The 27618-nt window shown below is 31.6% G+C and overlaps 3 protein-coding genes across 4 annotated transcripts; 1 reads left to right on the top strand and 2 right to left on the bottom strand.

Moving 5' to 3' along the window:
- Positions 1–488: 488 nt before the first annotated feature.
- On the bottom strand, positions 489–3642 carry LOC25493784 (serine/threonine-protein kinase AtPK2/AtPK19). 2 transcript variants are annotated; one of them, XM_013602392.3, is made up of 6 exons: positions 3076–3642; positions 2890–2972; positions 2668–2788; positions 2394–2567; positions 1844–1951; positions 489–1310 (listed from the first exon to the last, which is right to left on the bottom strand). In XM_013602392.3, exons 1-6 carry the CDS (start codon positions 3565–3567, stop codon positions 1023–1025), a joined length of 1266 nt encoding a protein of 421 aa, XP_013457846.1. In that variant the 5' UTR covers positions 3568–3642; the 3' UTR covers positions 489–1022. The 2 variants fall into 2 exon arrangements, with proteins under 2 accessions (XP_013457846.1, XP_013457847.1); XM_013602393.3 differs by having other exon boundaries at positions 3193–3642.
- Positions 3643–6634: 2992 nt separating this feature from the next.
- LOC25493783 (uncharacterized) lies at positions 6635–7696 on the top strand. Its single transcript, XM_013602391.3, has one exon. The coding sequence runs from the start codon at positions 6935–6937 to the stop codon at positions 7382–7384; it is 450 nt and encodes a 149-aa protein (XP_013457845.2). The 5' UTR covers positions 6635–6934; the 3' UTR covers positions 7385–7696.
- Positions 7697–19332: 11636 nt separating this feature from the next.
- On the bottom strand, positions 19333–21595 carry LOC25493782 (transcription factor MYB1R1). Its single transcript, XM_013602390.2, has 3 exons — positions 21109–21595; positions 20792–21000; positions 19333–20208 (listed from the first exon to the last, which is right to left on the bottom strand). The coding sequence occupies exons 1-3, from the start codon at positions 21353–21355 to the stop codon at positions 19801–19803; spliced, it is 864 nt and encodes a 287-aa protein (XP_013457844.1). The 5' UTR covers positions 21356–21595; the 3' UTR covers positions 19333–19800.
- Between the last annotated feature and the right edge of the window lie 6023 nt (positions 21596–27618).

The following is a 27618-nucleotide window of genomic DNA, read 5'->3' as shown; positions in this document are numbered from 1 at the left end:
ACCCAAATATCAACTATCCCCTTATACACGTCTTATTTTGAAAGAAAAACTGCACCGATAATTTTAATAGAACTATATCTAAACTTTCTTTAAAAACATATAAGTTCAACCATGTCCTAGAAAATCCCAAAGTAGATTTCTTATACGGGTGTTTTGAAGATAAAAAATAAGCTTTGTGCAGAGGGAGCAGTGGACTAGAAAATGCTAAAGTGCAAACAGAAAATCCCGAAGTAGATTTTACCCACTGCTTAGATCAAATTATGCTACGCAATAGCTGCCATTTGACAACTTTGTGCACTAAATAGTGTAATAATAGTAATTTGTTTAAATTCTGTTAAATTATGACCGCTATTTGTGTTTTTCCTAATGATTCTGTAACAGTTTCTCAATGTTTGTCATTACTTTCTTCTATTGAATAATGAATGAAACAAAGTAAAAAAGACAGTGTGTGAGCTTTGGTTGAAGGGAAACAAAATAGAAGACATTAGTGCCACTTAAGAGATTTATAACCACATGATAGCTGAATCTTCAATAGCTCCTGGCTAAATACACAAGGAGTAAGCTTTAAATGTTAGCTTTCTGTCATAAAATAGGACACTGACAGCAATTCGATACGTACAAATACAATGCTTTTGACGAACAAGAAGTCAAATATAAATATGCCACCCTCACGCACAATAGCTAGCCAAATATGTTAATGCTGATATAAACAAAGCTATTCAAGTAATTTTGACCTTGTATTAGTTCATAACAAGAACTAAACCAAGCTGCACAAATATGAAAGCTACATCAGAGCCACTGGAAACTCTATTCATCTATCTATATATTCATCTGTGAGATTAACCATCACAATGCTCATTTAAAAACAACTTTGAAAATAGACTGGATGGCACCTTTGTGAGAGATCTGTGTTACTTACTTGCCAAGAAAACAAATTTAAAATCAGTGAGGCGTGCCTTCTTCGTGTTATTCTTTAATCAGTCCATATAAACATTTTCCTTTGGATTTCAGTGCTATCAGTTTTATCTAGAAGAAAGCCAAGGATTCGGTGCCACATAAGTATAGCCCTGAAAATGGTCACCTGCTGTAGGAGTTGATGCTGGTGAGTCCTCGAGAGGCATTGTTGTCCAGCATCGATCAAAATTAGCCGTGCACTCTTTTCCAGCCACATCAGCTGGTTTAAACTTGGGCTGCACTTCTCTTGCCTCCAATTTGGTCCAATTGATCGACTTAAACCATTTATGATTTTTTATCTGCTCATCTCCATTTGGCCCACTGCCTAACCTTGTCGATGGATCCTTTTGCAGCAACTGTAACAAGTAAACAGGAATCAATGTGCAGTCTTCTTTTAATGAATAGAACTATCCAAATAGAATATACATAAGGTCACTTTTGGAGTAAAGAAGAGCACTGATATACAATTTCTCCCAAAAAAGTTACACTCACCAAGGGTCGGTTTGGATTGGTTTATTTGAGCTTACCTATTGGCATAAACAATTGTGAGACTGTTTGGGAGAGCTTATGAAAACAAATTATGATGTATCCATTAGCTATTTTCAACTAATTTTCATAAGTTCTCTAGGATAGCTTATCAAAATAGCTTGTAGCTTATATGAAAACAGTTCGACTTTATTTTATCTTTTTTATAGAAATAGTTTATACATGAGCACTTATATGATAAGTGCTTATGCTATGATCACACTTAAATTATTTATACAAATAGACCTAAAAAAAGTAATTCAGAAATATACCAACTAATATATGTCAAGGAAGCAAATTCAGAAATATACAGTCTGAAACCTTTACACCTAAAGCTTATAAAGTCCTTGTGTTGTCTACTTACTCCTTTGAGCAAAGAATGAGCGTCACTGGTAAGGTACGGTGGAAATTTAACTTTCTCTTTAATAATTTTCTCCTGCAGTTTCTTTCTGTTTGTATGTGTAAATGGTGCCTGCCAAATGACACTTAACAATCAGGGAAAAGAATGAACGTAACATAGCAAAAACCCTTTGTATTACAGACAATTCTACCTGGTGCACTTACACACACACAAAAAAAAAAAAAACTTCCCAATAGCAAAATAAGCAGATTCATCAAGACCTCAATTTCCAAAACAATAATTAATAAAAAGATTGATTCTCAATAAGCTCCTTATCCAAATGTTCCATTACCATAAAATTAACTACCTTTTTCCTATTGCATAAGCAACTACGTCCAGGAGAAGACACCTATAGTTCTCTATTCAAGACTAGATTGACAGACATATATTGGTGGGATATACGGGCGTTACTTCTTCACATACACAGACAAACATACACAATTGACAAACGAGTAGTACTAAACATAGAGTTAGATCTCTGAGATGATATTCATGAGTCACGTTCATTCATTACCTTCCCCGTTATCATTTCATACAAGAGCGCACCAACACTCCACCAATCCGCATCCTTGTTATGTCCTTTACCAAGAAGGATTTCCGGGGCCATATATTCAGTAGTCCCACACATAGAGTTAGATCTCTGAGATTCCTCAATCTCTTTCGACATTCCAAAATCAGTTAACATCACCTACAAAATTTAACAAACAAACAAACATAAGATCAAATTTTTCACCCGATTGCCAACACTAAACATAATAAATCAAAGGAAATAATTCATATTTGTTTACATGGCCATGAGAATCCATGAGTATGTTTTCGGGTTTAAGATCTCGATGCACAATGCCTTTACTGTGAAGATGTGAAACAGCAGATACAATCTCAGCAGTGTAAATCCTTGCCTCATCCTCACTACCCAAATCCATACATCAAAATAAAAATTTAAAAACTTTAATGTGAATTCTAAGAGTATTAAACAAAAAATTATGAATATGATTAGTAAGAAAACATACCTAAAAATGCCTTGTCGACATAAATGAAAGAAAAGATGGCCACCATTTATAAAGTCCAAAATCAAATATAATTTAGATTTAGTCTGCAAGTAAACATAAACATTAAGTAAGTTAATTAAATATAAAATAGAGAGAGAGTAATTAAGTAATAAAATTAAAGAGAAAAAGAGAAACTGAGAAAGAGACTTGGAAAGAGTAGCGAAGAGGAACAATGAAAGGATGAAGAACTTTAGTAAGAATATCTCTCTCAGCTTTCATATAATCAACATGATTTTTCTTAATGATGTTGTCTTTTCTCATAACCTTCATGGCGAATATTCCGTTTGAAGAATTTGAATTTGAATCTCCACCTTTTTTTCTGACCATGAAGACTTTGCCAAAGGCACCTTGTCCTACAACTCTGAGAATTTGGAAATCTGCGGGTCCGAATTTGTGTTGGAGGGGTTGTTGAATTTCTTCGTTTTCTTCTTCTTCGTCGCTGTTGGAAGTGAGTTCGTCGAGGAAGAAGAGAGAGTTGTTGTTGTCGGAGGGTGGAGGAGGGAAGCGAGGGGAGGGACCGACGAAGGAGTGGGACCTACTGTGTATGACTTGTGGGCTGGTGGGGTTGGAATCGTTGAAGGGACGAGAAGAAGATGAAATTGGAGGAATGGTGAGGTTGGTGAGATTGGAGGAAGCCATTGCAGACTGTATATGGTTTCTTCTTCCTTTTCTGATTCGTTATGTGTTCGAGGAAATGCCAAATTATGCAATAATTGATTATTCATGTGCCCAACTTAATTGCATAATTCTTTTGCTAAAAAAAAAAAAAAAACTTAATTGCATAATAAAAAAAAAAGGTTTCGAGAATTAATTTTTAAAAAAAATCAAATGCTAGTATATTATGTTATTTATCGTGTTAGTTTCTTCTTTGTCAAGACTCAAACTTTAATTTGAACTCTTCAAATCTAGGCAAGGCAACAAAACCCATACCCGTGGTTACTCGCCCGAATCAAACCCAATTTGACGGATTTTCCCCGTTTTGACTGGGTTTGGGTATGGGTATGGGTTTTCCCCGATCTCGAAACACGGGTATGGGACGGGTAACGGGTATATAGGTACCCACCCCGAACCCATACCCAAACCCGTCCCAAATGTAAAAAAACTACTTTATGTTGATATGTTATGTTATTTTGTTTGATAATTGTCATGTTAATAAAAACTACGATTGATATTTAAAGGATCAACTAAATAATTTTGTCTAACAAATGTGAAAGTGAGTTTATTGTTGGATAATGTATTACAACGTTGCTCTTGGGGATGCAAAAAAAACTTATATTTTTTATTAAAAAAATTATTCAATGCGGGGACGGGGATACCCGAACCCGTCGGGGATGGGGATGGGATTCAATTTCTCATCCCCGTTGAGTATGGGTAGGGTAACAGGTAAGTATATGAGAATCGGGTATGGGGACGGGGAAGGTAAAACCCGTCCCCCCCCCCTATTGCCATGCCTATTCAAATCCTTAAATCTCTTACTCAATCAATTGAATTATTAATTCTCGATTGTATCTTTTATATCAATTAAGCTCAAGTTTTATTCATCACATTAATAATTAAAATTTAACATTGTTGGAAAGTGGAGCCGGAGATTGTTGGTAGATCGGGGAGGGTTGTGGGATAAAATATTAGCGGCAAAATATGGGGTGGAAGAGGGTCGTATGAGGAGAGGAGGGGCGAAGACGTCAGTGTGGTGGAAGGATACGTGTGTCATTAGTGTGGGGTGGAGGGTGGAGATTTCAGCTTGTTTAAGGAAGTGGTGGAGCAGTTACTTGATCGCATCAAGCTTCATTCTTTGTGGTGGTTGAAGGCTAGTAGTTTTTTTTTCCAGTAGATTTACATTTGTGGTGGTGTGCCTCAGTGGCTTGCTTTGGGTGTATATATATGTAATTTAGTTTGTTACTTTAGTGTGTGCGCTTCATTTGTCTTGACTTATTTGTAAAGTATATTTTTGATCTCATTTAGGCATGCCCTATGTTTGTTGAGGAGATTATTTTAATCTTATCGTTTTTGGCCTTTTAAAAAAAACACAAGTTTTACACAAATGTTTTTATTTTTTTATATTAAATTTGCATATTCAAATATTTTTTTTTACTAGTATTAATTTTCAAAGTTCACACGGAAATGTTTACAGTAGGCCACACAAAGTCTAATAGTCTGGTCGGAATCTCGCCCAATTTTTAATGAAAGTTGCTCTTTAGACATCTCTTCTAATTGCTCAAAAATCCAACTACCATTGGTTAAGCGACAATTGAGTGTTGTTTGATAATTTTTAAATGGTTTAATTATTTTTTAAATTGGTTTAATTGATTTAAAAAGTCCTCCAACATCAGATAATTGTCATTAAGGGTATTTTTGTCAGTTTAGATTGTCTGAGAGCAAAACACCGGTGTATAAAGAGCAATTTTCATTTTTAATCAAAGCTAACTGGACTGGGCCAAAAAGCCTGATTGTTATTCAATTTTCTTTAGCCCGACGTAGACTAAAATATGTGGAAAGTCGCTCAATAGACATCTTAATTTTGCTCCTAATCCATTATTTTTGTGTGTAATTTTCAATCAGGTTGTAACTCTCGAACAACTTTTTTCATATAAGTGAGTAATTTTAACGGGCATGTTAAACAACCATCAAATATGTGTCGACTCATTCTTAAGATGTTAGGAACGCTTATTGGAATTCGTCTTTTTGCACAAATACTCAATGTTTGGCAAGAGTTTATAAAAAGTAATTTATAATAGCTGTTTTTTTGAAAGGAATTTTTTTATAATAGTTTTTAGAACTTACAATATATCCACAGCCCGTGGAAGAGCTTGTTTTCATATGGTCTCTAGAATAATTTATAACAAACAAACTGTTTATATTCCTTAAAAAAAAAACAAAAAAACAGTTTATATATAAGCTTTCATACGATTTCCTAGTATATAAAACTATAAAAACAGTTTGATTTCCTAGTATATAAAACTATAAAAACAGTTTGATTTCCTCGTATATTAAACTATAAAAACAGTTTATACTAAAATAGTTTTAATTATAAATAACAAAATAAAGACAAGTAACAATGCATATTATATGCAGGAGCCGGGATTCAAACCCCGAACACCCCATTTATTCACCTTTGTGGTTAGGCTGCTTAACCAAAAAAAATAAAAATAAAGACAAGTATGATCTCATACACTTCCTAGTATGAGCTTGCAATTTTGGGTTTTGACTTGGGTTGATAACTGTGCTCCCCTCAAACTCAAGTATTATTTATTGTTCCAAATCCCATTAACATAACCACCCGTATTCCAAATCTAGATCCAAGAAAGGTGATTGATTTTCAGGCACCTAAAATACCCTCAATCGATAGTTTATTAATATTCTGACATTTTTTAATTCGATTCATATTTATGTTGAACGGTAGCTAACTATCAAGGATGATATTTTGCTACCGTATTTAGGTTAGATGTATGGGAGCAATTGCAAGATAATCTAATAGACATCTTAGCCATCAATTTGAGACCAATCAACTCACATCACATATATCATTAATAATACATATTCACCGTTGATTTCAGATTGAGCAATCAAAATCAATCATTAGTGCGTCTAATCCAAATCCTCCAAATAATCCCGTAGACCCTGGTCAACTATACGAGAATCTATATATTCCTGTATTATAGTATGATCGATCATTAGTTCTACACTCCAATATGTAAGTTTTCTAATTTAATTTAGTTTTTGCACCGTATCATTCCCTCATAGGTGTATATAGAATTTCTGTTTTACAAAAGCACACATGACACAGGCAAACCAATTATTAAGGACAGGTGTGCTAGAAACAATTAATATAAGATTCTATCTTTTAATTTTATGAGCACTATATTCTTTGCAAAAGAATCTTCATTTAGCTCAATGAGCAAGGTATCCCCTCCACTAATAAATAAATTATATTATATATTATTATGTACCAATTCTCATATCCTATATCTTATTATGTTTATAAATACTCCTTGCTCCCCTTTTATATATGTTGCACCCAATAACAAACAACAACATGGATTATAGCATAGGAAAGTCCAAGAATGAGGAATCTCTTTGTGAGAAATCAATGAAGGTTGTAGTAAATGTCATAAGGTTATCCTCTTTCTCTATTGCACAAAGGACCCTTGGAGTTGGAGCTTCTACTACTAGAAAATCAAGGAAGGATAAGGATCTTTCAGATTCTGAGAAGGAACCTATGAAGGAAAAATTGGTTTCTAATAAGCAATTTCCAGCAAGCAGTAGAAGGTCACAACAGCCGCAGAGCCGCGCAAACCCTACGTATGTTATCAAGTCAGTTGGAAGCAACCGATCAACGGAGTATTTGATCCATAAAGAGAGACTTCACGATGTTAATCCAAATAAAGAGCTTTGTGTTGATGGATTGGCTTCTGATTATATTAGTAAGATACGTAACAAGCTCGGACGCAGTTTATAAGCGACGCTGAAGCCTTCTCTTATCTATTCTAAATAAAATTTATCTTCTTAATAACTTGTGTTAGTATCTCACATATGTTTTCTGTTATTTTTTTCTTTCAGAACGATGGGTGCAATATTGTACGAGATCTTTACTAGTGGATCATTATTTGTTTTCATAAATTTTATGTACTATATGTATGTGAAATACTACTTACATAAGTATCTAGTTGTTTTGGTTTTCATGAATAGATGCAATAAGCATAGTTTATGACTTGGTTCATGCTAAAAAAATGTGATAGTTAATATTATGGTTGTGTCTTATGAGACCTAATTTAACGTTTTCCTTGATGCTTTATTTAATATTCCTTGCTGAATAGATAAGTATTAATGTTAGACTATTATATGAATGATGCTTTTCAACATGTGGGGTTTGTATGAATTAAAATAAAATGATTTCATCTTTGGCAGAGAGACTAAAAGTTCTACAGAAATACTTTCTTTAGCCATTGGTTCTTTAGGCTCATGGTAGAAAAGATATTGTTCTTTGGAAAACATGGATAGCATATGATAAAATCAATGATAGTGTTTGAACGTTGCAAATTTGCAATCTTAATTGTGGTCCAATTTACATATGCGGATATAAAGTGCAAGAACAAGTGGTTCAAGAATATGGTTGTTAAGCATCTTCATCCAAAGGTACCCCAAGTATTTTCCCATTAATTGAAGCATCTAGTTTTTAATTAAATATATTTTTATATTTCAATAGATGAGAAAGACATCCAGAGTTAAGATTATTATGCAGGAAAAAAAATGTCACGTGATGTGTAACTACCTTTTTCCTATTTCTTAGCTAGTTAGTTAAGGCTAGAACCATTACTTGTGGTGCAAGTAAGCCACCAACTACTTGTATTGTATATATACTTCCTTTATGTGAATAAACAAGTTAAGCCTTTTCCTCATATTTCAATATTCTCTCTTTTCACAATTCTTCCTTGTTTTCACAAAACCAAAATTAATTTGTTCACCAACAGAATGGGGGTTTTGTGAGCTTTGGAGAAATCGGATGCACTCCTACATATTGCATTGTTTGCTTTTGCATATGACTTATCTATTAATGTCCATCTTTAGTCAAGAAATATTAAAGTTAAATTTCGATGTCTTCATGAGACTTGCAGCCACACCATTGTTAGTTTTTCAAATGACATTTGTTTCATTTTAAATGATAAGTCAAAATATGACATAATCTTTGCATTGTCTTCGATGGCTTTGTATAATCTTTGCATGCACAAACTTATTGCATAATTAGATTATTAAATTTAATAGTGAGATTTAATCCCGCGAGCTTAGCTCAGTTGGTAGGGATATTGCATTTTATATGCAGGGGTCGGGATTCGAACCCCAAACACTCCATTTCTCCACAATTAAATTGTGTGAGTTCTTGCCACTAGGCTACTTGACCAAAAAAAAAAAATAGTGAGATTTATTAATTCGATGATAAAAACAACTTTGTGCATGGTGCAAGATATATAACTCTTGTGTACCGTAGATTTGACTTGTGTATAGCATCTTTAATCTTACTCCAAGTCAATTTTATTATGTACAAAAATAAATTAGTTACAAATTGAGCTAGTTCATGAACATAACGATACATAGATAAAGTTCAACTCATTTATTTAAAGAACTAAATTGCAACTCAAGTTTTACTTTGATTAATGAATCACGAAGTAAAGTTTAATGAAGTAATTATCAAATCGAGTGTCGAACAATTTTAAGTTGTTTCAATTTATTTATTGTCAACCCTACTCAATTAGAATTCACACAAGATCTCTATTAACAAAGTGGAGATTATCTTCATTTTTTTAAAGGTATGTTTGGATGAAGTATTTTCATAGGGATGAGAGGGAAGGGCTTGATTTTATTTTCAAAAGTATGGAAACTATGAAATGTTAAAAAAATGATTTATTTTTGATTAAAATGTTATAAGATCATCTATCTTGTAATTCTTTCAATTTTTTAAAATCTAAATCCTATATATCAACGTATAGATTTACTCCAAAATCTTTCAATATCCAAATGTTCCGTGTTGTTGTTTGGGGTCGTATGGTGGTGTTAGTGTTTTGCTGGTTGTTGTTGGCCGTGGTGTTCGTGGCTCTCATGGATTGTTTGGTATGCGTTTTTGTTTGTTTTTATGCTTTATGTTCTTGATCAAAGATTGATTTAGGTGGTTGAAGATTGAACTTTTGTTGTGGATGGTTTGGTATACCCGTAGGGGTTGTTGGTTCGAATAACTCGAAAGGTTATGGTTACTAATGTATTAGACTCATCACTCGATCTGAGTTCTTACGCGTCTCTTGAAAACTGTTGTGTTGGGTGGTCGGTTTGTCCTTCGATTCTCTGATGTTTCCAGATCTGTTGAGTTCTGCAGGTTTCAAGGAGTCACGACTGCTTACACTTTGGTACTTGCTCGAAAGAGCTCTTATGCTTGCTGCTTGTTCAGGGAGCTGATGGCACTTGGATTTTGATACCGTGCTGGCGGTCGATCCATTCGCCATTTTTAAATCCTAACTGTTTTTGCAGAAGTTCACTCTTCATATTTTTTTGTAGTTCGGTTTCGTGCCCATACGCGGGTTCACTTTGCTACGTCCGTGAATAGTGAATTTTTGTAAGAATAGATTAGGACTGGTCCACTTGGTACGGTTTATCATGATGTATTCTTATATAGATTGTACTTGGGTCAGGTCTCATGCCCCTCAATCTTTGTATCTTTCTTTTTGTTTAATATAATTTTTATTTTGCCTAAAAAAAAAAAACATACCGTAGAGGAAGAAAGAACTTGGTTATGCTTTTGGTCGTTGTTGTATAAAACACGTATTTTAAAATTGGTGACAATGATATTATTATTTTGGGTTAAAGCACACCCCTGTAATATAGATCATTTTCGGTTTTTCCCCTGTAATTTTTTTTTTTTTTGGAATACCCTCCTAATATGTCATAAAAAAATGATTTTTTTTTTATGCAGAAATTTTTCGTTTTTTTATAACCTATTAGGGGGGTATTCCAAAAAAAAAAAAAAATTTACAGGGGATAAATAAATAAATAAAAAAATTACAAGAAGAAAAACTGAAAATGACCTGTCACTACAAGAAATCATGCAATTAACCAGGAAACTATGCCAGGGGCATACATCCCTGGCAAATTTGCCAGGAGCAATACCCTGGCAACAACCATCACCCCTGGCAAATTGAAAGGCCCCACTTACTTTTTGCCATTTGCTCTATTAGTATTAACCTCACCCAAATATCATTTTTTTTTTAATATTTCTCTCCAAAGGAAAAATAAAGAGAAGTGATTCATCCTTCTTCCTCGTCAAAAACCTTCGCCCCACTCTCCTCCTTTCGACGCCGTTTCCGGCCACCACGAACACTGATTGAAAAAATCAAGACGACTTTTGAACTCCTTATCACCTAAGCTTTCTACTGATCCGAATAATTTCGTGATTTGAACAATTTCGTCTTCACACATTTTTCTCCTCCAACACGGTATGAACAACAAACCCTTTCTCTTCTTCCTTTCATTCATCGCTGCCTGACCCAACCAACCTTCTGTGGTTCTCCTCCTCACCGGGTTGGGTTCAACTTCTGAAGTTCTGTCAGGTTTTCATTCCTTCTCATCTCCACTCTCTAGGTTTTCATATCTTTCATATTTGTTCTATTTTGTTCAATTGCATGTCTAATTCGATTCTACTGTTGCTGATGCCTATTAATGGGTTGAAGAAATGTTTAATATCCCCAATTTTGATTTCCCAAACCCTAATTTTGAATGTTTAAGTTATTGAAATGTTTGTGTTCATAATTGATTTATACACTGTGGTAAAAGATTAAAATATAGAGTAATTTAATTTATCAACATGGGATACTTTCTTTTCCTTTTTTTCGTTCAGTTAATAATATAGAGGTTTGACACTTGACAATGATTTGTCTAACATTATCACTGTCAAGTGTCAAACCTATATATTTGCTTTGTTCTAGATTAATATCCCATGTTGTCAAACCTGGCATGTTCATAGATTTGCTGGTGATTCTGCTCCTGGCAAACGTCCAGTTGCCAAAGCTTTTAGCATTTTGTTGCCAGGGCTTCTGGCCCTGGCAAAATGCAACATTTCTTGTAGTGATATTACAGAGGGGTAAAACACCATTAACCCTATTACTTTTAACACAAGAAAAATTACGTCATCTCACTAATAATCAACACTATAATATAATTGGCATCTTCACTACAATACTGAGGAGTGTCCGGCCGTATATGTATCCACCCACCACCCTTCCAAGGTCTTAGCAACTGCAGGATTCTACACATGCGTTTGTTTCAAGTTATATTCGTAGATTTCTGAAAATAAAACGATAGAAATATGCATGTCTATGTTTGTTACAAGGTTACTAAATTTTATTCCTAGTATAAAACGTTCTAGAGAATAGAAAAAAATTTCCTAAAGAAAAGGGTGGGAATAAAGTTCCCATGAATATGAAAATTTATTAATGTGTAATTATCTGTTATAATCCCTATTTTTAGTATTCTCGAGAATATTATAATGTTAACCATACATATTTTTCCTAAACACTTTGAAATTAAATTCTCATCTTTATGTTCTAAGAAATATTATTCTTAAAAATAAATTTAGTAAACTTCAAACAGACGTAATAAAACTCTAGACTTCTACAATTTAAAGCAACATTTCCATATATAGTTTGATTAATATTTCATAAGGTTAATTTAAGGAAAATGCTAACTAATATTCCAGAAGGTTAATTTTATTTATTAGATGCATTTTTTGAAAGATTTTATAAGTTATATAACATAAATTCGAGCCAAATCTTAATATAAAAACACATGAAGGAAGAGCTACAGAAGACCTATGCTGTATTTTTTTTAACTGTTAAGAATTCCATAGTCAAGTGAGAATAATAAAGCGCTTTTTCTTTCTCGATTTGTATAGCATTCAATTATTCAATTTATCATACATGAAGATAAGTACCAGATATATTGGCAGATGATTAAGCGTGTTCTTTTACACGTAGAGTCTGTGATCAATATGTACAACTAGTCTTCAATTCTCCTTTGAAGAAAAAATAAGTCCTCAATTCAAACTTTTAACTAAGAGTTGATGCTAACGACAAAAAAAATTATGCAACACATTAATCAAATAATTAACGATTCCATGTGTAGCTCGTGCCTAATTAAACGGTTATCTTCAAAACGAATGTTGGGTTCTCTAGATTTTTTTCCTATGGAATTTATGCCTTTGAAAATAATCACCATTGCTAATTAAACGGGAATCAAAGTCTATAATACGTGTGAATCAAATCTTTCACACAATCCCCACAAAAAATATATGAACAAAGCATTACATCAGTATATGATGGTAGCTCATGATCATGTCATTTCCTCACAATAGTATGTGAACCATTCTGCCATATTTGTGCTCTACATGTGTAACTGATTCTTCCATCTCAAACTTCCACATGTATTGAGAAAATTGGGAGAATTTTGTGTTTCAATTTGGAAGGTTTTTATCTTTTTTTTTTTTTTTTTTAATAAAAGAAAGGCTTTTTAAAATTGAGGTTCAATCAAACATTTATAAATATAAAAGACTAACTTGAAACAAAACAGATAAATAATTTAATTGAAAATTCAATTAAGGTAAAGGATTACTAGTGGTATTATGTGCATAATAAATTAAAGTTAAAATATTGTTTGAAAATAATTATTGTTTTCGAGAAAAATTTGGGTAGAATTATATACTTAAACTTGTAGTCCATAAAAAAACTCGTAGTCCATACAAATAAACATAATTAAGTGAATTTCTTTTCGAGCCACAGATTGCTTGCGTGCCCTATTTTTTGAATTATGAAAGCTAAAATATGGATGATTCTAAACGTTTTTTACGCAATCAGAATCTAAAATACGAAATGCAGTATGACGTTCGAGAATTACGGAGGGCACTATAAGAAATCACCCATAATTAATGGGCTTTGTATGTAACTTTGGAATTATCAGGAATTTGTAGGGGTAAAAGTATGATTGCAAGGGTGTCGGGTAAAATCTTCGGATTATTGAGCTCACACTTATCCTAATTTGCAGTGGTCTAGCCTGTATAAACTTACTAACTTAGTCGGCCCAAATTAAAATACATTTTTCTTTTTTGAAAATTGCTTTTTTGACTTCCAAAAGTTCCTAATAATACATGGAAATGTCTAAAATACCCCAGCGGTAGTTAACTACCGCCTGATTTTAACTAGAAAACCGGCGGTAGTTAACTACCGTTGAATTTTTTGGTCATTTCCATGTGTTATCAGGAACTTCTGGAAGTCAGAAAAGCAACGATCTTCTTTTTTTATTTTGGTACAAAAGAGGGCAAAGCACAAAGAAAAAGAAAACTAAGAAATTAAACGAACGTTCCTAGGCATGCAAGCCCCGATAATATCATCAACCAAAAGACTCTGAAGCTCACTAGGGGGAGTCTCCAGAATATGAAAATCTAGAAAATCCATCGAAATGCTGAAATTAGCAAGCCAATCTGCACTTCTGTTGCCTTCACGCCAAGTATGGGTAATTTTGACAATCCAACTCAAACTCAAAAGTTGTCGAATACGCCCGACCAAAGTAGGAGTCGTTCCACTAAAATTGCAATTTTCAGTAATCATATCGACCAAGATCTTTGAGTCACTCTCCACTATAATATGAGTGGTATTCTCCCTCCACGCCATGTCCAAACCTAGGTACATGCCCCACATTTCAGCATGAAAAGCATCACATATTTCAGCAATGATCTTCTTTTTTTATGCAACCAAATTAAAATATGTAACACTTACATATTAGCTCCATAAATGCTATGTCCTTTTCATATTTTTTGTCTTGTTAATATTTTGGTTTTAATTTGAATGTTTTTTTAATGACAGATTTTAGTAATTAATTGTTAGATTAATATTTACTACTTTTGTTTTGTGTATATATTCAATTTGTATGTATTATAAATGTTTAATGATTTTTACCAAATTACCTGAAATACATTTATTTTTCGTAATTAATTAAAAAGAAATAAAAATTATGAAGAGAAAAATTAGAAAAATATCAAGCACAATATGATTGATAAAAAATATTTAGATTTTAATAAGCTGGGATGAAAACTGACTAAATAATAAATATAGCAGTTAACCTCACTGATATTGGCTCTGAAAGGATTGTTCTGAAGTGATTAATGAAAACATCTAATTTGTTAATTTGAATTTCTTCTTTTTAGTGTTAAAATAATGCATGTTCGTTTAATGCAGATGAAAAGGCAAAAAGGCCAAGCATAATAAATTAGAAAAAATATTGCACATTCAATTAATTTTTTATTTTTTTTGTCATAATACATCTTGGGTCGGTGTGTTGATTTAAGTCATTCGATCATGATCTTTTTATAGGCTTATGTTTGATTCCTTCCAATATTAATTTTGATGGGTTAGTATATGAGTACAATATAGAGTTTTGTTATGTAGATATCGATTTTTTATTTTATTTTTAAATTATCATAATAAACTCAACATGATTTTTTTCAACCGAGACTGATGATCCGCAAAAATCGGTGGTTACTTCTATCAATAAAATGATTAAAAAATTAGTTGAGAATAATGTGTGTAATTATTTAGATTATTTGATGCTTCATGAATTCTAAGACGCATATCACCTATATTTTCTGAAATAAAATTGTTTGGGATTATTGACTAAGGGTTAACTCGGTTAGTAAATGGACACTGAAAATTGTTTGGGATAAACTAACCAATCTAATAACTTAGTAACATTTGCTTATAAAAACAATTCCAAACAAGCAAATATGATAAATTAGTTTGGTTCTCATATTGTACTTCTGAATCCGAAATCTGATCACACCTGCAATAATTTAAATTTCCTATTTGTTTTTAAATATCCAAATTTTTAAATTAAAACGATTTGCTTTAATATGAATAATTAGTGTCTTAATAAATATATTGTGTCTTATTTTGACACTGTCAATCTCTTATTAACAATAAAATTGTCAAAACAACAGTTAAAATATAGTTTATTTCATTTATTTAGATTTTACAGCTAACTTCGCTGCTGTCCGTAAGAAACACTAAACTCATCCCTCATCACCCTATTAATGAAACTAATAAATATACTCGTACGTGGAGTACTACTTAGCAAAATCAATTTAGGGTGGTCCCTTTATTATGATAAAAACGTGTATTTATACAAAAAAAAATCCTAACCGGAAACATTGCTCTCAGAGAACTATAGAAGCCAACAATTAAGTTGGTGGTGGAGAAACCGGATAATGCATGCATGGCTCAAAACATGAAGCAAGAGACAATTATTATGATGCTAATACAGCTACCGGCCATTAGTGATTTGCCGTAAATATGTCACTTTCATTAGAAGAGAAGAAAAAAAAAAAAACGTGGCTATCTACTAACACCAAACAGGAATGACAGGTTGCCAACCTTTAGAATTTAAACAGTGTTTTAAAAGTCTAAATCAGGATTTTTTTTTTTTACATAAATCAGGAGTTTAACTAGGTGATTGAGTTAAATTTTAGCTTTACATATCCAAAAATACTTAGATGAGATAACACATATTTATTCTAACTTAATCAATATTTTAGATTCAAATTCAACTTTGCATATGCTCTTTTGGATTATACAAATCTCGAGAGATTAATCTCTACAATTACACGTGGAGATATACGGTTTATGCTTGAAAAAATTTTGTTTGACATAAAATACTAGTTATTGTGTATTTTCATATAATAAAAATCATCAATAAATAAATCATAGGAACCTTTATGCAAAAACTTTATAATTTATCATTATAAGTTAGTGCAAATATATACATCTAATTCAGTATTGCATTATGATAGATATATCTTCAAAATATCTTTGTAATCATAGCTTGATCTTTGATCTTCAAAAAATCTTATAACATTATTTGAATAAAATCAATTTTAATTAAAAATTTAAAAAATACAAAACACATAAATTAAAAGAGTTTGTGTTAGAGTGTTAAAAATAAGGCTTAATATATCATTTGATTCATTAACTTATTTTTTGTTTTCAATTTGGTCCCCTAACTACAAAGTGTCTCAATTTGGTCCTATAAATCTTCCGCTGTTTACTATTTTGGTCATCTCCGTTAATTTTTTAATTTTTAACATCTCTGATATGATTTCAACAATTCGATTGTAGGTCCATTATATACAATAGTGAACCATCACCACATAATTTTTTCTCCCTCTCTTCATCTTTTTCCTTCCACCGCTTTTTCATGTTCATACAAAATTCATGAACATTCATACAATATACCTGAAAAAACTCAAATTCAACATCAATTCACGCCTTCAAGATCATGAATTCATGGCTTCCACAAATTTAACACAACAAAAATACCTAGATTCATTTGCAAAATAGCTTTATATGATTACAAAGGGCAAAATTTATTCAAAGCCAAACCCACAAAAATAAGTGATAAGGTTGCAAAAAGATTACAAAAGGTCTTCTGTCTTATTTTCTTCTTCTTCAGCGTGTCTCTCCCTCATCTCCATACTTCCATAGATCACCCATCTCCCACACTTTCTTCTTATCCTGTTCGAACTCTCCCTGAAGGAATGTACTTCGATTTGCTTCAGTTGAAACTCATAAACTAAGAAATTGGATCTCATAAAATTCTAAATAAATCAATAAAGTTTTATTTTTGGCTTAAATGCTCTTTTGGTCTCTTAACTATTTAATTGGTATCGCTTTGGTCCCTTAACTAAAAAAAAGATGGCTTAAATGCTCCTTTTGTCCCTTAAGTATTTATTTGGTATCGCTTTGGTGCCATAAGTAATAAAAGGTCCGTTTAGGTCCCTTAACTTTATTTAAAGTATCGGTTTGATCCTTTATGTTAATTTAATTCAAAAAAATGTTAAGTTTAAGGACCAAACTAATACTAATTAAATAAGTTAAGGGACCAAACTAATACTAATTAAATAAGATAAGGGATCAAAATTTAACGTTTTTTTGAATTAAATTAACAGAAAGGACCAAACCGATACTTTCAATAAAGTTAAGGGACCAAAACGGACCTTTTATTACTTATGGGACCAAAGCGATACTAAATAAATACTTAAGGGACCAAAAGAGCATTTAAACCAAAAAAGATTGTTTGAGGATTTTAAGTTTTTTTTAGTCTCGTTTTGGTTCTGTTAGGTTTCCGTTAGGGTTTTAAAAAAAAGTTAACTCCTGGACACGTGTCACCTTGTCATTGGCTCCGAGTTTTTTTTTTTCTTTCAAAAAAAATTATTATTTTTAAAAAAAAAAATCTCAAAGCCAATGACAAAGTGACACGTGTCCCAGAGTTAACACGTGTCACCTTGTCATTGGTTCTGGGAATTTTTTTACAAAAAAATAAAATATATATATTAAAAAAAAAAAAAGAGTCAATGACAAGGTGACACGTGTCCACACTTAACGTTTTTTATTAAAAATAACGGAAACCTAACAGAAGGGACCAAAACGAGACTAAAAAAAAACTTGAAATCCTCAAACAATCTTTTTTTTAGTTAAGGGACCAAAGCGATACCAATTAAATAGTTAAGGGACCAAAAGAACATTTAAGCCTTTATTTTTTATTTATTCAGACGTTATCCAAAATCAAATCCCATGAATTGTAACTTAAAGTTACTGGAAGGAAGAATTGAAATAAACCTCACATTTGATTATGTGTGATTACAGTACCACACATTTGAGAGAAAGGGAAGAGAAAAAAGCAAGAATTCAATTTTTTTTTGTTATGTTTCTATGAATGGATTGGAAGAGAGAAAGGGAAGAGAGAGATATTTTTTTATGATGTTGTTGGTTCAAAGCATCGTGTTGTTGCTATGTTGTTGATGTGATGAATTTGGAGAAATCCATTGTTTTTAATTCATGAAGATGATGATGAAAAGAATTAAAATGGGTTGAATTTGATTTGTGTTGTTGCTGCTAATGATGATGATTTCTGGTTTTTTTTAGAAAAAAAATATGGGTTTAATTCTATTTGAAGGTTTATGTGTTTTAATTTGTGCTATTAATTTTTTTCTTCTTTCTCGGTAGGATTGTTGAAGGTGATGAAGATGAGATAAGAAGATGAAGAAAGTGAGAAAAGTATTAGGTGTTAGTGATTTACAATATATCCTACATAATTCAACAATCATCTTTTAAAGAATCAATCAAATGGTTAAAATTAAAAAATTTAATACGGTCTATGGTGAACCACCTTTAAATATAGTTCACCTTAGTCTTTTAATGTTAAAAACTAACGGAGAGGACCAAAAGAGGTAATGGCAGAAAATTTATGGGATCAAATTGAGACACTTTATAGTTAGATGACCAATATGAAATTCAAAAATTAGTTAAGGGACCAAAGCATGTATAAGCCTTAAAATAAAGTTTCCAGAGCACTCTTCTTAAAATAAATAGTCATTGTCAATTATGTCTGATTTTTCATATATTCTTGGTGGTTTTATCATTCAGTTGTTTTGTAGATCATTCATTAATATTCAGGTTGTCGAATAAATATCGTAATCCATTTCCATTAAGTGAAAACAAAGCTTTGAAATGTGGGTGAAATTCCTTCGTTTAATATTTTTACTTTAAACTTGTTTTTAAAGAATGATAAAATTGTAAAGGATTTAGATAAGAGATACTTCCTCCGTTCTTATATTTAAGCACCCTTTTATTAGAGGAAAAAGATGCTTAGATATAGAGACGGAGGAAGTATAATTGAAGAAAAAAAGTTATACCAAACTCAGATATTTTCTTTGTATATAGTTATTAACGATTATTTATTTTATTTTATGCTTAAAGTGAATTGAGATCTTGATTTTTTTAGGTAAAAATGTAAAGAAGCTATTCCTAATTCAACACATCAAGATAAGCAGACAAGCAGTACAGTCCGATTTGAATTTTTAACAAGAACAATGTTTGAACCCAACTTGATATTATCCCCAAAAGAGCCACAAACCAACCATTCATCTGTGTAGTCCACATCCAACGTTATCAGCAATGAACAGAGACTACTTTGTTATTTTTCAGTTACATCAACTACAAACATAAACGACCAAAATAAACAAGAATCTAAAGTCATGACATTAATTAACATAAATAAAACAAGAAGAAACTGAACAGGACCTTTCCCGGTCTGTACAAGGAACAGAAGGATCAAATTTAGTAAACCTAAGCTTTTGTTTCTCTGAATCCATCGCCCTTTTCCTTCAAGGTCTTTCTCTTCTCCCACCAAAAAGATAGGAGTTAGGAGACTATAGATAATAAATATATCTGTAACCTTTTGAGTCCAAGATGGTCAATATATGGACTATAGTAATCATCATAAACCATTTTTTTAAGCAACACTTATGATATTATCTCCATTTTTGAAACATGGCATTGCATGTAAATGTGTTGATGATGTCTTCCTTTGATCGGACGAGAAGGAAAGACCGAGGGAAAGTGTTGGAGGGTCAATGGATGAACTAGAGGTGATATCAGACACAATGGAAGCTTTGGGATCTGAAACAACAAAAGGAATTGGATTGAATAGACTGTTGGTTTGAAAATTGTGTTTCACATTTCCTTGTCCAAGAGTGAGTTCTTCCATTGGAGTACTCTCATTAACACCCAACTCATATACTGACATAAAAGGAAATCCATTGATTTTTCTAGTTTCAGGGACTGCAGGGCACAGTGGCTGTAACTGGGAAACACTATCTTGATTCTTGACCTGTTCTTCCTCCATTGGAATTGCAGATACCTAACATAAACACAAAGTTGTTCAGAACATGTAAATTATACACTCCTAAACAAAAATATTAACAAAAATAAGTTAAAGAAAGTTAATGTATTCAGTTCAAAATTTGTACAAAATACATCAACTTTTATTGTTTGTACTTCGCAACAGAGAGGTTATTTCTCTATAGTCCAGGTGCTTCAACTATTATAAGATATATATCAACTCAGTGAACTCTTTGAAATGCATGGCAGAGAACAAACATAAACCTTATAATCTTATATCACTCTACATTCTAGTTTTGTTAGTGTTAGATTTCTTTACAACTATCAAAGGATTTTTACACAAAAAAAAAAAAGTAAAAGTTGCATTTCTATTATATTTTTTGTTTCCTTTGCAATCTTTCAAATTACTAAAATGGCAAAAATAATGATAGCATTGAACTTGATTGAATCAAAATTAGAAAACCAATAAATGACAGAAAATTAAATCTCTATTTTGCAATACTATAAGACAGTACTACTTTATTGATTAGTAAGTAATTGAATACAAATTTAGGCAAAAAGTTTTTTACTGTTTCTATAAAGAGATTGCCGGAAAAGTTTACCGTGTCGGTGGTGATATCAAAGAGACTGGATCTACGGCGACGGCGATTGAGATTACTTCGGCGGAGAAAGTACTTTTGAGCATGACTTGCAACCTGCGTAGGTGTTCTTGTTTTCACATAGTTCCTTGAGATTCCTCTCCAATCACCTTTTCCAACTTTCTGCAATCCAACCAAGAACAACTTATGCTCTTCCTCCGTCCACGGAATCCCTGATCCATTCGAACAATAATCAATTCAATGAACCGTGATTATTAAAAAAGAGAATCTATTAAGCATAAAAATCATTAATCGATTTAAGAGATTGATTGAATTCGAACCTCGTTTACGTTCGCGGTCGCGGTTTCTGGCGGAGTTTTGAGGAACGGCGTCATCGGCGGAGGCGTAACCGGCGGTGATAACGTCTTTGTTGATATTATCATCCTTGATGATGATGTTGTCTTGAGGTTGTTGTTCGTATTGTGAGAGATTGTTCATACTGACACTCTTTCTCATAGAATCAACGACGACTCTAACTCCGAAGAGCATGAATTCGGCGGAGTCTGCGGTGGTTGAAGCAGAAGACATCGTTGAATCGATCGATAATTCTAGAAGAAAATTGACTCGGAGAGAATCGGAATATCGAAATGAGTGAGTGACTCAGCTAGGGAGAGAGAATAGAACAGAAGAGATAATAGAGAAATGAAGAATGAGTGCGTGGTGGTGAATATAAGAGAGACGGCAATGAGGTGGAGACCATGTGGGGTGACTAATTTTTACAATAAATTATTCATTCTTTTTTTCTTTCAAACTCATACACATATGAGCCGAGTTCGAATGTGGTTAATATCATAAAGATATCCGACTTATTAATGTTCGTAGTTTTTGTCAACTGAACTATGATTTGTTGACGTATATTTTTCTTTCGTTAATCATATAGTTTGTGATTAAAAATTTACATATTAAATTAGATAAACAAATAAATATTTAAAGTTGACTTAAACCTACGTATATTGTGCAACGTCTTATCAACTATAAAAAGAAAAAAAATGTAGATTTTCAATTATGTGAATGCTATTTATTAATATCTGGTTTGATAGCCTAACTTTGCCACATCAGGCGCCTATTTTATCATGTGTTAAATTAGATTTAGTCCCTTTTTATTATCCAAAAATAAACCCCTTACCTTCTGGCAGGATATCCAAAATATGTTCTTCAGATATTTTCGGTTAGGCCACAATTGATAATTAATTTTGTCGTGTTAAGTGGTAATGTGTTTTCCCATGCACCACTTCAACGATAATATTGAAGGACTATTATTGAGCAATAAGATAAAGGAGCTAGGTCATATGGTGCCATATAAAAGAAAAAGATATAAAGCATATATAGGTAAAGACATCACAAAACTTAGACAAAATATAACAGCATCACAATGGAGAAAATTTTATTTTTGACACTTAAATAAATATCACGTATACACTTCATTTATTTATAATTTTTTTAATAACGGTATTTAATAAACTCAATACTTCATACAAATTTTTTAAATGGAACTCATTAATAATTTTATATTTTAATCTTTAAAGATGATGAAACCCGCATAGTGAGAAAATACATATTTGAAACACTCTTTTCATGAGATACCGGTCTTCTCTTTTCCCCACAACAAGAGTACATATTATGTACCGATACTTATGGAGTTAGGATACTTCCATCGTAGATAATCTAAGTTCTTACTTTATACTATAAATAGGAATCATGGGAGCAAGTAAGAACGATGTCACCCTTGCAAAGAAATGAGCTTTATCATTTGATTTTCTTCGTACATAACTTATACAAAGAGTATGTAAGCTCATGGATATCATGCTGGATTAAATGCAGAGATAAAGTTGTGTTCATCAACTTCAGAATATTTCTCGTTTCTATATTTGATCATAGTTTTATTCTTCTCTACGAATATTTTTTGGGCAAGCAAACTTGTATTATTTCATTAACAGTATATATATATTAAAAAAATGGATAAGAAAAAGAAAATCCTACAAAATAGAAAATGTGGAATAAGTAGAAAAACTTGAAAAATCAATTGAATATGAGACGCATTATTTTTTTAAGCCACTAAGCGTCTCTTGAGCACATACCAATTCCAATAGAATACAACATTGGTATGCGAGACGCATCAACGATGTATTTGAATATCTCTAGTGTGCCTAAAACAGTGAGACACATCAACGCTACATTTAAACATCTCTAATATGTTTTGAAGCATAGATATTTTAAAATGGATGACGTATCGGTATCTAATATGTAACATGTATTGATACCTGTGTGATACGGATTCCATAAAAATTTAAAAACATCAATTCCATTGAATCAAATCAAACTAACTTATTCTTTTCGATTTGATTTGAATTTATAAAAAAATAAATTACAAAAACTAACCAAACCAACTATTTTCAATTGGATTGGTATTTTTCCTCCAAAAAATCAACCGAAAACTTCACACCCTAATTAGTACAAGGTTTTACAATAAAAAATCACATTTTATATAATAAATAAAATACAAAAGCGAATATAAAAGATAATATAAGGAGTACAAAATATATACATTTGACAAGTTGGTTTATATAAAATACTACTATACTAATACTATCTTTTATGTCCCTCACTCATGTACAAAATATATACATTTGACGAGTACAATGAGAATCAATAGTATAATTTACTGAAATAAAAAGGAAGAGGACACTTTACAGCCAATCCTCGCCTGTTATTAAGCATCGATATGTTAAAAAAGAAGACAGGTTGCGTTGTTGGCTCGATTCTCAAGTCCAAATGTCGTAAAATAATTGGATTTTAAGGTAGTAACAAATCACAAAGTAATATGACCAAAAATCATTCGTTGACCATAGGTTCTTTCAAAGATCCATCCAATTATTATGCTACACATAACCTAGGATCAACAACTTTGTATTTTATGGAACTCGTGTTAGTAAAAAGCAATGGAGCAATTTCGAAGTTATCACACATGAAAAAGTCCTTGAGGCACAAACAACCGTGTCAAATGAAACCCTAAAAAAAAACCGTGTCAAATTAAATCTAACGTAGAATGGGTCGGTTCAAAAACTATGGTTGTAGTAAAATAGAACTTGACAACTTGTGAAGGTTTTGATGAAAACTTAATAGAAACGCCATGAAATTTTGAATTTCAATTTTTGTTAGCATGTCCTTTTCTCCGAACCAAGAAAATTATCTTTTTACTATCGTTTCCTAGGGCAGAAGTAAAATAATATTTACACACATATATCTAAAACAAAAACTAACTTCCCTTACGTTTACAAGCAACACATTTTCCGTAAAAAAATTAACATTGCATTAACGTTTACAATTCACAAACATCTCCACCTACCCCCACGGTGTTTTTACAATTTAAAATTCTGTGGCTAAGGTTTTTTTTAGAAAAATATTAGTCTAGGTCACAAAGTACTTCTAGTAATTTAAATATTTACAGTGCATCACGTGATAGTGATATATCTTTACCAAGTTACCTTATAAAAAGAAAACATTGCCAAATTTACACTAGCTTTAACGATAACAATATTCCAAATTTTATAATTTCTTATTCTTTTTTAAAAAGTGACACATTTATGCAGTTGAAACATTGTTACCTAACTTTTTTTTTAAAGACATTGTTACCTAACATGAAATGTAGCACAAATCTTGTCCAAAAAATGTAGCAGAAATGGTCAAGCAGTGTTGAACTTATGGAGTAACCATAATTCGATCTCCTCATAACATGTTGAACTTATGCGTTATAACTCGAGTAAACGTTAGTCTCATTGTTGGTCCAAACTCCAAAGGATCAAAACTGGAGTCTATAGTATATACATTGAGTCACTAACAAAGATATATAGATCTAGAAATTTTTAGTAATGAAAGCAAAAACAAATACTATGAATATGTATTTAGATAAAAATACATCGTTGTATAGGTGATAAACACAATAATTAGTCAATAAAATTTTGGGAGGGAAATGCTTAATTTAGTGAGAGTAAAAAGATTATATTCTATAAGTCGTAAACATAATAATTAAGTTAGTAGGACGATTGCTCTAGAACTACTTGGACTTGTGCGTGATCAGTAGGTAGGTCAAATATGCAGACATCACGTATATCAAATGGGTCATGTATATACACATCAAATATATCAATTAGATTGAAATCAAATACATACACTCCTGTTTAATAATAAATCACGAGATATTTAACTTTTGAGGTAATTAAAGTATCAAAATTTTGGTTATTGATGTTTTAAAATTATCCTATAAATAATGTTTGTAAAACAATGATACCAAAAAGTGGTAAATTAGTAGAAAATTAATTAATCTTATAACTTAGAACAAAAAGACCTATCTATTAAAAACATTTTTTTCTTTCAAAAAAGACTTAATTATACTCCAAATAGCTTAAGAGTAAAGGACATATTGTCCACATTGAGCTGCAGGAGACAAGCTCACAGTAGAATCCATTTTCTAAATACCACTAATGAACTCAAACACATGGCCTCCTCAGTTATTATCTTTTAATCACAAAAGATTAGAGGCCACATGCATGCATTGAAACTAAATCTTAAATCTTTTCATCTATCAGATCAATGGTCAACCTTACACCATTTTTAGCAACTTGCCACTAAACTATTATGTTTAAACATTAAATATGTCCATTAACCATATATTAAATTAAACTCTCACATGATCAACACCCTAATAATTTTTTGTTAGATTAGTACTACTAGCAGTTATTATTACACTTATAATAAATAAACAACTGCCCCCAGTTTTATATTTTATACGCTGGTTGTTTAATCATATATAGAAAAGGGACAAAGAAGATATCATTTTAGTTGCAAAGATAATGTTAATGAAAAGGATTGCATTATATACATTATTTATGTGAAAGAAGTAGAATATTTTTTGTCTTAACCTTATGCTTTTCAGGAGAAAAAGACCTCGTTAATTTAAAGTTCGATCATATAATAAATAAAGTATGTCTATAAATTGTTCAAACAAAGAATTTAAACTCAAATTTTTTAAATGATTCGTCTTTAAATGAAATTCTTTAACAACTTCTACTTAATTGGTTGTTTAAGAAATATCCATAAATCATAGTTCAACTTGTAAAAATATCAAAATTGTTAGATGAGACGTCATGATCGAGGTTCGAACCCAAACACTTTCATTTTTTGTGTCATATTCATTAATATTATTGGTCATAAAAGAGTATCAAGGGATGATTTTTTTTGTTATCCCTTCGACCATGTACAACTCTTTTTTGCTATAAAATAAAACATAATTGTGTGATATTGATTCACTAGTAGATCAGCACCGTTCGTGGTGGGGTGCAACTGTGAATGGAGGATAAGCCTCGGATAAGGCTTTGTGGGGTTCCATTATCTCATTTTGTGATTTTCTGTCCTTTTCTTTTGAAATCAATCAAAATTCTTGACTCTATTTACAAAGTTACATCTAAGTTAACGAAAAGGTTCAATACAGCTTTTGATTCCTTTCATTCTTCTAGAGTATCTTTATTTTCCTCGGTTTACATGGTGTGTTAGAATAAAGATAGTGACATATTTTTCAACATACATTTTTTTTGATGATATTTTTTATTGGTTAAAATTTATATGAATTTCATCAAATTTATACTCCCTTCGTCCCTATATATAAGACCCTTTTACCAAAATCACGGGAATTAAGATAGTGAATATTTGTATTAAAGTTGTTTGTAATCACTATTGTTTTTACAATTTTATCCTTTAAGAAAGAAGGTTAGTTTATGTTTTCAACATGTTATTTATTGTTGATTGAAGAAAAAGATGTATAATAAATAGGGGCATGTATGTAAAGAAATAATTAATGTAATTGGAAATAACAAAGGGGTCTTATAAAAAAGGACAAAAAAAATTCTCAAAAGGGTCTTATAATTAGGGACGGAGGGAGTACATGATTTAGTGGGATTCATGCTAATTTTAATTGATAAATAACAGCTTGCTAAAAATATATGTTAAAGAATGTAATGCTAACACTTTTCTATTGCCTCTAAAAAGATAAAAAAAGCCACTTCTCTATTTTATTTTTATACAACACTTCTCTATTCTTTTTGTTGAAGAACACACTTCTCTATTTGTTAGGTTCACAATTCTACTGTTTAATTATTCTTTCAACCAATAAAAGCTTTTTATTTATCATCTTTATTTACTTAGTGTAATTACTCCGTTAATTATATTCAGCATGGTATATGAGAATCATTTTTAGTTAAGATTTTTCAAAATCACTTGACAATTTAAACTAATTAAACAATATAAACATTAAAAATAGAATTAAAAGAGTTAAAAGTAAAGGAAATAGTCCCGCAAGTGTACCTCAGTTGAGAGCTACCTGGGACAATATTGGCAGGGGCCGGAGTTCGAACCCTGGATTTTCCACTTCTCCACACCTTAAAAAGTGTGTGATCTAGCCACTAGGCTATTGAACAAAAAAAAAGTAAAAGAAATAGAATATACAGTCATGGTCGTCCCAAGATCAAGTGGTCCGAGCTAAGATTTTACCTAAACTTGTTGAAGTTTAGACGCAACTCGAACCAACTCGTTCAAATTCGAAGCGATTTAGTTTGCGTAAAAAAATTATGATTCTAATTATACGATGATTTGAAAATATTTTAATTTAATGTTAAATTTTAATTATAGAATTTAGTGTAAGAATTACTAAAATTTTCATAAAAAATAAATATCATTTAATTTTAATTGTTTTGATAAAAAAATTATAAAACATTTCCCATGGACCTGTTGACCCGATT

The sequence above is a fragment of the Medicago truncatula genome, chromosome 4, assembly GCF_003473485.1.
Source record: "Medicago truncatula cultivar Jemalong A17 chromosome 4, MtrunA17r5.0-ANR, whole genome shotgun sequence".
In the NCBI taxonomy this organism is placed as follows: domain Eukaryota; kingdom Viridiplantae; phylum Streptophyta; class Magnoliopsida; order Fabales; family Fabaceae; genus Medicago; species Medicago truncatula.
The sequence above is the reverse complement of the archived record's forward strand: the minus strand, read 5'-3'. Positions and strand labels throughout refer to the sequence as shown.